Source organism: Symphalangus syndactylus, chromosome 4 (genome assembly GCF_028878055.3).
Source record: "Symphalangus syndactylus isolate Jambi chromosome 4, NHGRI_mSymSyn1-v2.1_pri, whole genome shotgun sequence".
NCBI lineage: Eukaryota > Metazoa > Chordata > Mammalia > Primates > Hylobatidae > Symphalangus > Symphalangus syndactylus.
In genome coordinates, this window is record NC_072426.2 from 35856248 (window position 1) to 35869135 (window position 12888).

General features: G+C 35.8%; 1 protein-coding gene across 2 annotated transcripts in view; it reads right to left on the minus strand.

Annotated features, from left to right (window-relative positions):
- Nucleotides 1–4459: 4459 nt before the first annotated feature.
- Nucleotides 4460–12888, minus strand: part of TMEM26 (transmembrane protein 26) — a 269449-nt gene continuing 261020 nt past the window's right edge. For both annotated transcript variants that reach the window (XM_055274415.1, XM_063637900.1), the window contains 2 exons: nucleotides 11311–11387; nucleotides 4460–8582 (listed from right to left, as the gene is read on the minus strand). In XM_055274415.1, coding sequence (XP_055130390.1) covers nucleotides 8158–8582; nucleotides 11311–11387 — 502 coding nt within the window. In that variant the 3' untranslated portion in view covers nucleotides 4460–8157. The remainder of the gene's footprint in view (nucleotides 8583–11310; nucleotides 11388–12888) is intronic.

The window sequence follows — 12888 nt, forward strand, 5'->3', positions numbered from 1 at the left end:
AATAATAGGATAAAACTTTTGGAGACAGTTGGCCAGTTGCTTCTCTTGCTGACTCTAGTCAAGGTTCGTGGTAAGTGATGAATCCCATAGCTCTATATCCACATTGCCTTACCTGGCATTCTTAGGATTGCTGCTGCAAAGGAAGCCTACAAATTAGAGACCCAGGACTGAAGGATGTCTCTGCTCTCAGGACAAGGGATGTCTACACTCACTCACCTGGAGTTCCCAGAGGATGCAGAACAATTTTTCTTTCTGGGATTGTTCTTTCTTCCCTAGCTATCAACTCTGGATGGAGAAATTAGGCCATCAATAATGGAGAGGTGGCATCACTGAAAAAAGAATTATGCTTGTAAACACAGCAATGTAAAGGATAATGGCATGTTTAGGGGAACACAAGTAGTTTACTATGGTCTTATGGTGGCAGTTATGTGTGTTGGGGGGCAGACTGCAGTCATGGGAAACAAAGTTGAAGAATTAGGTTAGGGGCAAATTGTGAAAGTTCTTGAATGATTTTTGAGGGACTTTAGGTTTAATCTTGTGGGCAGTGAGGCATCATGAAAGTGTTTTGAATGGAAGAGATGTGATCAAATGTGCATTTTAGAACAGCCAGCACTGAATGCAGTTTGGAATGCACTATGGAGGATTAAACCAGGAGGCTGGAAGACCAGTTGGAAAATAACTGCAATCACTGAGGGAAGAAATGACGTGACACCAAATTAAGATAGTAGCATTTGGAATAGAGAATGTAGGATAAAGATTGAGAGGAAGTATAAGCAGCATAAGTGACAGAATTTAGGGATTACTTAGGAAGAAGGTATAAGAAAAAAGAAACAAGGACCTAGGAAACATCTGGTTTTGACATGGGTGCCTAAATGGCTGGAGATGCTACTAGTTATTGTTTGGAACACAGGAAAGGAGTAGATTGGGGGTTGAGTGTGGTAAGACATATATAATTATATATATACACACACATATATAATTATACATTATATATGTATATAATATATAAAAAATATATAATTATATATAAATATAATTATATGTGTCTTACCACACTCAACCCCCAATCTACTGCAATCTAATTATACATATAATTACATATATGTGTGTGTGTGTGTGTATATATATATATATATATATATATATATATATAATTGAATCTGTAATACTTGCAGAATATCCAGAGGAGATTCAAATCCAGGCATACAGTCCAGGAAGTAAAAGAGTTTGGGGTTAGAGATACCAATAAAAATCACTAGTTATAAGAATTAGTTCAAACCAAAAGATCCAATGAAATAATTATAGCATTTGACCCAGCTGTTCGCTGCCACGTAGGTCATATGGGGACTCTTGCATAGTAGAGAGAAATATTCTTTGCCAGAAGGTAGAAGCAACCCCCAAGATCCCAGAGCCACAACCATCTGAATTCTTCAGCTATGCATTTGGCAGAAGCTGAACACCAGCATCCATAGAGAAAACATATTTTGTCTTGTAGATCCAATTTTCCTTGCCCAAAATTCTTAGTTTGGATACAAAGACTACATGATATTTGACATATGGCTGGTTTAGAAATGTTTGTTTTCCTCAATAAGTTGATCAGATTTGCATATGATCCATTTGATCACTTACCACAATCAGTTATAAATTTAGTAAATACTTGGCAAAATCATAAAAGCTTACATACACAAATTAGATGGGCTGTGAATACAGACATGGAAACAGATGCATAGATTCTTTCTGAAGTTTTCTCTGTCAGGGTTCCTTCAGTTCTCAATCTCTTCTAGGGAAATCAGCATGACTGTGTCATTCAAAGTGAAATTTCTTGATGGTTTGTTTTGGTGACTCCATAAATGTCAGGAGTGTGGAAGTGTTAGACTGGCAGCTTCCAAGTAGTCTCCATGGTACTCATCAAGAAAGACCCAGTGAATCTTTTTGGTCAGTTTGATTTTTCTGTGCTCTTCTGTATCTGTTCATTATTTCATTTCCCTAGTATTAGACACTTCATAAGGCAAGCAGAATTTGACATTGTTTAAGGCCTTGATTTATCTAAAGCTTCTCAAGATCATCCTTAGTTACAATGAGGTCTTTATTTTCTTGGGTGGAAATAAATGATGTGCTTTTATTTTATTTGCAAAGTGATATCAAAGCATCTGTACATGGCAGTAGGCTGAAGTAAAACTCACAAATTGGTGAGGTTTCCTTTTTATAATTACTTTTAACATTACAAAAATGATGCATAATTTTTAAAATTCAAGCTATCAAATAGATAAAAGTAGTTTTACAAAGGAGGGAATATCCGTGATCATTAGAAACTTGAGCACCATTTCATGTTTATTAGCCACTTGTGAAGATATGGATAACATTTACAAAAAGAGTAACATACTAACTTGTTTTGTATCCTTATTTTTACTTAACAGAATATTTAAGCTATTGTTTCCTATCAACAGTATGGCTCTACTGCATTCTTTTAAAAAATGACATGGTATTACGTAGTATAAAGGTTACATTATTTAACCATGACTCTATTGATGGACATTATGCTGCAACTATGGAAAATACTGGACAGTCTTATATGCACATTTTTGCATGCACATATCTGCAGGATACATTCTTAGAAGTGGAGCTGCTAGGTCAGATGATAAATGTGTTTTGTTCTAACTGATGTTGCCAAATTGTCTTACAAAGGAGTAGTGCCGATTTAACACCCTCACTAACTATGAATAAGAATGCCTACTTCCCTTGTTCCCCTCTAATACAGCATTCTAAAGAACTTCTGGGTCTTTGCCAACCAAGTAAGTGAAAAATGGTTACCCTGTAGTTGAGTCTGCATTTGAAAAATGGTATTTCATTGTGGTTTGATTTGCATTTCTTCAACTATTCCTTTGCAGTGAATCATATACTTGGGTCTTTTGCTCATTTTTTCAGTGATTTTTTTTCTTATTTGTAAGAACTGTTTGTTCATTAAGAAAACTAATGTTTTGTTATATTTGTTGCAAACAAATTAGCTCAGTTCATTGTTCAACTTTTGAATTTGCTTATGGTATTTTTATAATCCTAAAATTTTTAATTTTATGAACTGAAATTTATGAATCTTCTATGGTATCTCATATCTTGCTCAAAAAGCATTCTCACCATTGCAATTATAAAAACAAAGTTTTCTGTGTTTATTTTATTTTAAATGTTTAATTATTTGCTCTACTGGAAATGTTTTGGACATAAGGATTTAGGTAAGGATCCAATTTAATATTTTCCAAAACCTAAACCATTTATAATATTTTGCCCCACCCCATGATTTATCACATATCAGAATCCCTTGTGTAACTCGGTCTATTTATTAAAATTATTCTGTTCAGCTTTTTGGCCTGCTTATTCGTATTTCAGAACCAGATTCTCTTGGTTATTATAGTTGTATAATATATTTAAATATATTGAAATATCTCTTTCATTTTTCAACTTTCTTTTGGTATTTTCTAACTATTCTTTCATGCTTATTTTATCATGAAATCTTTAGAATCAACTTGTACAGTCACAAAAAAATTAGTATCTTGTTGATAGCATGATGAAGATTGTGCTACTTAATCTATTTATAGATCAGTTTAGGGAAAATTGAATCTTTTAAAAAAAGTCAAAGCTTCTTACCAATCCCCATAAAGTAATGTCTTTCTTTTTGTTAAATTATTCATGTATGGCCCTCACAATCATTTTTAAGTTCTGTTCATATGGATCTTATACATTTCCCAACTTTATTCCTATGTATTTTATAGATTTAGTTTATATTGTAAAGGAAATCTCTTCTTCAAGTATATATTCTATGTGATTTTTGTGTGTAGAAAACTATTGATTTTTGTGTGTGATTTCAGATTATTTTTAAAAGTTTCTTAGGTTTAATATGTTTTCCTTGGAGGTTCAAGACTCAGTCTTCTATGAATAAATGATAAATTTGGCTCCTTCTTTCCAATTTCTATACCTCTCATTTCTCTTGTCTGATTTCTCTGACTCCTTACTACAGAAAAGAAAATAAAAGTTATGTATTTATGATAGCTTTTGCCATTGAGAAACTTTAAGCTTTCATGTAGGAAAAATCTGTCAATTCTTCTGTAGCTTCTGGGTTTTATGTCTTGTTTCAGAAGATCTTTCCCATCCCCCACAGGCTAAAGACAGACTGCATATTTTCTTCTAATATTTATAGTTTTCATTTTACATTCACATCTTTAATCCATCTGGAATTTATTTCTATATATTGCAGGAGATAAAAATCTAACTTTATTTTTTCCAGATGGATTGCAAAATTTCCCAACATCATTTGTAAAATTGGTCAGCCTTTCCTCACTGGTTTGAAATGCCACTTTAATCATATTCTAAATAGATCGGTTTTATTTTTTAAACCAGAGCTTAAGAACCATAAAGGAAATGAATTGCAGTAGAGAACAAAGACATGAAAAGCCAGAAAAAATCCACATTAAGTTGTGCACACACTATTTAATGCATATAAAAAAATACAAAGGCCACTCATAGCAAAATAGTATAAATATAAATACTGTGGAGAAAATATTCTTAGATGGTATTCTAGTAAGAAAGAGTCAGAGGATGAAATAGATACACATAAAATATAAGACTGTAGCAGTTAATTATTCAAACATTGTTTAAAGTTACTCCCTGCATATGGAAACTTATTTGAAGCCTCAAAGCTGTAAACATCCTCCAGCTGCCTAGTTTAACCCCAAATCAGATGTTTCTGAGAAAAAATCAGAATGTCCACTAAGTAAAAAGCCAAGTCTGAAATTAGAAAAAAAAAAAAAAAAATCCCCTTTTTTTCTTGTAATTCAAGACTGTTTGGTTTTTCATTTGCGTCTCTGTAGTATACGTCACCATCCCTTTCTTAGCATTGGAGGAGGGCTAAAGTGGACAGACGCCTGGCATTTGCAATTCTTTCTCTCTTTTAACAGGAAAAGTTGGTTAAGAATTATCAAGAATTAAATGTCAAACATTCTTACATTCGACTCTGAAAGATGGATAGAGATCTTAAAGCATGTGCACCTACAAATGCATGCCTTTCCAGAGCTTTGAAAATGTTCAATTAAATAATGAGCTAACAATTAGCATTATAATAGTGAATCCTGATATTCCTTGGCCATATCTATATGGTTCTATAAGGTCTGAAGTGCTATTTGTTAGTGGAACTACAACAGAGCCAAGAGTAAATTTGTATCAGACTCTTCACTGGAAGATTACAAAACATGTTATTGGCCAATTCAAAATTTTATTTCATTATGCTATTGAAACAGCTCAAATAAAAATTAAAAGAATAATCAAAGATAAAGACAGTTTACTAATGTTACTGTGTCAAGTCATGTCCTCTGAGAGTCATCCAGTAAGGGCAAAGGAAACCCACAAGATGATCACGAGGTGTGTTTCCGCACAGTATCACTGAAACATGCACATTGTGTTTTCTTTCACAAGTGGAATGACATGTTTTTAGGGAGGACATTGATTGAGCTTTAATCAAGCAATTAAATAACAATTATGGCAATAATACCAACAGCACCAACAACCTCAAATAAGCCATTTTCTTCAGGGGTTGGCGATTGACCTGCTGTGTGTTGCAGGGAGGGGTTATGATAGAGAGGATGGCTTGCATCACATTATACAGGTGTTGTGAGTCAGTTATCTTATTACAAATAAAATGTAAACAAGTCCCAGGATGTCCACACATGGGAGGTAATTGATGTTCTAGCCACTTTATAACAAACACTTGGATGTTTTGAAACATTACAGTATTTAGCAGTCTACACTAAAAACAACAATGAATTGAACAAATTTGTAATATTTAATCAGGAGTCTTAGGAATGGCTAATATATAACCTAGGTTTAGAGCTTTTTTTCAAATAAACTAAGCAAATGCAGATTTTTTTTTATTATTATTATAAAAGCAGCCAGTCTAAGAGAGTGGGAGTACTGGCAGCTAGGTTAACAAATGCTGCCCCAAGCAGATTTTCCTGGAAAACCTTGCAGAAGCTGGGTCTATTTTTGCCACTATTAATTGCCAAGATGGTCCTGGGTGCTCTTTGACTTCCTGACCCTCTAAATAAAGCTAGACTTTGGACAGACTTTTTATTTCTCAAGCCCACGAGGAGTGCTAATTACAAAATACTTTAATTTAAACACTAGAAACTCATTCACGAAGCCAAGCCAAGTCTCAGATTTGAAAGCATTTAAAAATATCCTTGCAACAGCCGTACTACTTTATACTTTATCTATTTTTAGGTCCTCAGTGTTTGTTTTGCTGGAAGAAAAAAATTAAAACATGAAAAGTATGCCATGAGCAAATCTGCAATAATAAGCAGCACATACATGTTGTGGAAGAAAATATTCAACATAAAGCAGTCAACATAAAAACAGATTCTGCTGAGGCATTTTTATAAATAGCAGTTATTATTTTGCTTTCAACTGCTGAGCACTTTAAATAACATGCCCTTAAAAGTTGTCAAGTGATTTACTTCATATAAATATAATTTCTTGATCTTAACTTTCATAAAATTATTATGGAAAATCATAAATGTATTCCATTAGTTCCATGTGTCATTTTATAGTCATTATATTGTTAAAATTAGAAGCGCAAGGAAGAAAGAAATACAAACATATAACAATGGAGCTGAAGAAGCCATTTATGAGAAAATATGCATGACTCTGTATAAAAACAGAATTTGTCTATAAAAGTTTGTATAAAATGTTTCGAATAGGTATCATGTCACCCAGAGAGTTACAAATAAAATTGTCCCAATTGGTTGTCAATAAGTCGTACCAAATTAAGGGCATACCCCACCTTAAATGTCCCTTTGAATTCTCGAGTATACTAATCCGGGGGAATTAGGTTTTGAACCTAAAAGAACAGTTTTGGAACTGCTTGCTTCATATAATTACTGCTATACACCCCAGCAAATTTTCACACTGTATCTTTAAAGGCAAAAATCACTTTAAAAGGTTCTGAATCACCTCCATCTGGAAAGTATAGAGGTATGTAAAGGAAAAGTATGGCTATTTCAATACTGGGAAAATGAAGTCTTAATGCAAGAAAATAAAGCGAATTGCCTGATTCCCACAACAGGGTAGCACATTCCGACTCCCATCACTCAACAAGGGCTGTTGGCTGTGGGTGGAGCTGATGCAACCCTCCATCACCATGTTGCCTGAGACCAAAGGCCGCCTCCAGTAGTGGCGGTTCAGAGAAGCTGCAGCTTTGTTCGCTACTGCTGGCAGACACCAGAAACCATGGAAACACTTACAGGGCCCGAAACACCTTTATTCACTGCTTCAGAGCTTCCCTGCATCAGCCCACATGATTCAACTTGGCAATACAGAAAATGGTAAAGTAGGGTTCAGAAAAATACTGACGAACACTGCAAATCATGTTAAGAGTAGAAATTGTGACTTTGCTAGCATTTCACCAATATTTCCTGCCTTGCAACCAGTAGATATGTAACCAAAATGGCTTGTTGTGAATTTTGTAGCACCCAAGCCAAAAGCAATAAAATTTCTGTAAGAGCATATGCGCCATGGCAGAATACACCCTCAACCCAGAAAAATGATTTTCCTGGGAAGGCCTGTGCAGCGATGAATAGGGCTTTCTATGATACGGAAACTGGGCAGAGATTTTCGCTGCTTCCAGCCCACAGTGAGGTAATTTTAAAGGCACTTTTCCCTTCATTTGTTCTGCATTCACTGAATGTACATTTTTTGATGTCAGAGGGACATTGCAGAAAAGATCAGACGAAATAGTCTGACAATGGAGCCAAAGTTCAAAGCTTCTCTATTTTCAGGTAACAGCCGCGACAGTTGGTCTGCACCAAATCTTTCGAGGGCATGTCACTGTAACCCCTTCCATAGCTTTTCAAACAGTTCAAGACAAACAAATCACTTAGTCGTTGAACAACTGTAACATCTGACACCATCACACAGAAGTTGTAGCAATAGTCACTAATCAAAGTTCCTTCTATTCAGTTGAAAAAAAGAAAACTCCTCAGCTTTGGTTTAAGATCACCTTTTTATGTTGTTCTTTTGAAAATTATTATATGCCAAGGTCGGGGGAGAAAAAGGATCCTCCCTGTAAGAAGAACCAGGGATGTCAGGTTCTAGCCGCAGCCCACTGTCAATCAACAACTAAGGGGTGTGGTGGGAGTCGTCGGAGGTGACTGGGGAGCCTCGCAAAGGGATAGCCAGGCCCTCCTTAGACTCGTTCTGCCAGTCCCGCCGAGAGGGCCCACTCTCAGACGTCTGATCCCGGCAACCATGTTCTCCTTTAGGGCCTTCTGACTGACTTCTCAACGAAGCACGGACTGCCAGTGCCAGCACCACCAAGCGGTAGAGTTGCAACACCACCACGAGGAAGTTCTTCGCGGCAAAGAACACCAGCATCTGATTGATCACTTTGAAATAGGTCATCAGCATGAGACGCACGACAAGGAAGGGGCCATCTTGTATGAAGACGCTGATTCCGATGTTCCACAGATCGGCACTGTACTGGCAAAAGAACAGGCTGGGGAATCCCCTCTCTGTCACAGACACAGGGCACACAACGTTCTGTACTGAAAACACAAGACAGACTAGTTACTATCTCTCTTGGAAGTGTAGACATAAAAGACAATGACATCAAGACAAGTCATTAACAATGGGGATTGTGCTAGTAATAATTCTGTGATTTAATTACAAAATGGAAATCAAATGGAATGATCCAGTAATTTAATTCTGGGCGGAACAAGTGAAAGCACCCTGCCCTATGACTCGCATCCATATAGAAAATGTAAGATCATCTAGTTCTCACCCTGGGCAAAGCACAATTAAATAGATTCTAGGAGCCAGTCATGGTCACGAGTGCTTATAGCCCAAGCTCCTTGTGAGGCTGAGGCTGCACCATGGGGGGAATAAAAAATGAAGGAAGCCACCATTGTGATCCTAGGGTCCACAGTGTAAGAAGCCTCACAGTTGCATGCTCAAGGCCTCAAGTCAGGAAGCACGACTGCCGCATTTTCTAGCAGTGATTTGCTGGCGGGATCACTAAGCCTTCCTGGGCCACAGTTTCTTCCTTTGAAAACTGGGATAACAATCATATCAGTGAGGAGAGGGGTCCCTATTCGTTGGCTCATTTTGTTTCCATTAGAATAACAGCCCTGCCTTCTGTCCACTTTTTCCCTCAATCTTCCCCTTAGGATCACTAATGATTTGCTTGATTGATAAGCTTGAGAAACGGAGCAAAGTGTACGTGGCTCTGATCGTTCCATATATACTCTTTTTAGGATCTGCCTGTTTGTTCGTTTACATACTCAAGCACGCGTGCAAATTGTGCTGTGAAAATTCAAGTGTTATATTCAAATTCAAACTTAATTCATATTAAACACATTTTTCAAATGATGGAGGGAAAAAGCCTGAATAAATGCCATTGTTATTTTATTTTGTTCTAATTCCTTGTGCTTTGTTTCACAGTTTACAATAATGACTGGATATAATTACTGATTTTCCAGTTAAACAAAAGGAGGTCCAATCAACAGAAGAACCTTTTGTCTTAATTTCTCAAATGTAAATTTAATTCAGGGTCAAGGGCAGAAAATAATCCTTTTATAATAATGAAGCCTTCCATTTGGAGTTTTCAAACAAAGAATGCCTTCATCTACTGGAGCCTGCAAATATTATGAAGCTGCTTTGATATGGATAAACATAATGTACTATTTGTTGGAAAATACAATGATGATTTAGTCAGAAGTAACATTTGGTCTTTGTTTTTCAAACAGCTGCATAACATTATCACTCCTGAAAGTTTACAAAATGTCTTTCTTAAATACAAATTTGCTTAGCAAGGCAATAAACCACAAGATATGGGAGAGTGAGGATCGGCAGAGTGAAAGACAAAAGAGAAACAAAGGTTATATCAATGGTAGCCTTTCCTAAGAAATGAGGGCCAGGAAACGGCTCCCAAAGGACCTTCTAAAGGTGTTAATTCAATATCTAATGTGATGGCACCTAATATTCTGTAAGTGGACACCAGCTTGACCAATGAGTATAGCATACCTTCCAGAGCACATTATGACAAAATCTGTGTGTGTGTGTGTGTGTGTGTGTATGTGTGTTAGCATACATTTGTTTGTAATTATTAATCAGTGATTCCATTTTTGGTATTTCTTAAAAGCCACAGCAAGTTTTTCCATCTATTCCAAATCATTAATAATTCCAAAAAGTGGATGCTGTGTTTAAAATGGCCTCAGACCTCTGAGCCTACAAAAGTGAACCAAAAAAGACAGAGAAAAAGTTAAATATCTCTGTCCTAAGGATTAATTCTAATCCTGAGGCCAGCAATTAAGGCATAATAAATAAACAAGTCAGGCTAAGGAAAACATAATTATTAATTTCTAGAATTTCTTTGGAGTAAAATGACATCCAGGAGAATTCTCAAATCAAAATTCTAGGGTTCCAAGAAGTTTTCAGATGACTCCAGATGAACACTGCTCAATTGAACTTTCTGTGATGGTAAAAGTGTTCCATATTACTGCTGTCCAATATGGTAGCCATTTGTGGCAACTGAGCACTTGAAAGGTGGCTAGTATGACTGAGGAATTGGACTTTTAATGTTTTAAATTTTTAATTAATTTCAATTTAAAGAGCCACGTGTGGTTGGTGGGTCCCCTGTTGGACAATGCAGCCCTAGATTATTGCTAGTATAAAATGCCTGGGAAACAGATTACTTCTTCCAAAATCTTAGGGGTTTATGTTTTTTATTAAAGTAAGACCAATAGGATTCCAAGGACCTCCAGTGAGGACAATTTTAACTGCTCCTATGCCTTCTGAAGTTCTAATACATGGGTCTGAAAAACGAATGAAAATTACCTCTTACAAATAATAAGCGATAAAACTTCTATGGCAGCAACTTGCTAAGCAAACTGTATATTACTGAGTCATGACAAGAATCTTCAACCCTAGTGACTATGATTATCATCCCTATTTCATGGATGAAAGAAAGCTGAGACACAGATGTACTACCTGGTTTACAGGAGGTCTTATAAATCATAACTGATGGAACTGCTGTTTGAAGTAAATATAACACTGTGCAATTATCTGCTCTACTATCTTAAGCTCACCATGTACCACAGTGGATCCACTCTTCTTGGCTTACTAAGTTTCAATCTACTTTCCTTCTAAGCTGAACTAGAACTAACATTGGGATACAGACATGATAATCCTTTCACTTGCCTTCTTAGTTTTAGCATAGTTTATAATCAAGAGGTGTAATTTTCTGTTTCTTTGCACAAACATCGGGATACTTACCTGCCAGGTCAAGTGGAAACTGCAGCATGCTCCAAGTCCATATAACAAGGATGGCATAGACTAGTGCAGGGCTATTCCTAGAATACAGACAAAATGTTAGATTTGTAATAAAAAGTATGATCACATGCAAAAGAGAAAAGTCTTCTCAGCCCATTTTTTTTAGTATATTCCTAATAAACCTCTTGTGGCCAAAATATCTTGGTGATTTAATAAATCAATGAAAAAAATCCTTACATGATAATAGTGGAATAATGAAGAAGTGAAAAATAAATAATCTGAGACTTAAAGCCCAACATATGCATGAATTATGACAAAGCCTCTTGGTCCCATATTTCTGTCTTTAGTTTTACAAAATTATGGAAACATTATGGGAGAAAAATGATAGGGGAGAAAATATAGATATTGACATGGATATCCAAATGGCTGATTTCAAGGAATGTCAGTGGGGGGATTAATAATTGAAAAGACATTTCAAAAGAGCTAAATGATGCTCAAAGATTAAAAACTCAACATTGAAAGAAAATTGTCATTAAATAGGAAAAAGGTAAGCAGATAAATCCAATAAACAAAGATTTATACCAGATAGTAGGACGTAAGGCAAGGAATAAGCCTATTTCATTCACCACTGTATCCTTAGTGCTTAGAACAGTGCTTGATGGATACAACATATATTTGTGGAAAGAATGGTTAAATGCACAAAAGAAGGGTCTATACTCAGACAAATATACAAATGTCCTAGACCTAGGAAAATGGTCATGAAGGTTAAAATCAGAAAGAACAGAGGTTACAGAAATGCAAAGGATATTAAACAGGGTCACATTTATTTTTAGCAAAGATAGAAAGGAAGTCATCCATTTGAGCTTGGTGGCATAATAATAGATTTTGTTTCCATTTTCCGTCAAAAGAGATTTTCAGATTGAAGAGGTCTGAAAAGCATCAAGGAGGAGTAATTGAAACCAAAAGAAATGAGGTGATTGTAAGGGATATCTTTAAATGCTTCAAGTGTAGAGGCATTAAATACAAAAATTAAATCTCGAAACTCTGAGAGAATCTGTAAATGATATTTCTAAACCATCATTATCTGTCTTGGCAGTTAATGATGGAGACAAGGTTGGTGATAAAAAAATAAAGTCTCAACTTTCAAAATGAAGCAGAAATATGTCTTAAAGTACAAAAGGCACATTTACTATTAATCACTAGTTAGATTATATAAATGACCCTTTAAAAGATTTCTGAGAGCCCTTTTAGAAGAACACAGTTATTACAAAGCATCAGCACGGGTCCTCTGAGAAAAATTGCACTCAACTAAACTTAGTTCCTCCTCTTAAAAAATATAGTTCGGATTACCAAGCAGGTAATGTTATGTAAATTGATGACAGACATTCAGATTCAAACAAGGTTTCTGAAAAAGTCTCCCATAGTGTCCTCATTAACAAAATTAAGAAATATTCCAGGTGTGAATACTGTTAGGTGGATTCCTGCGTAAATGGCTCCCCACAGGGGGACTCTCCAATGGGTTGTTGAAGGCTGTGCTTTTGATTCTTTTCTACTTCACATTTTATCATGACTTGGTTGACA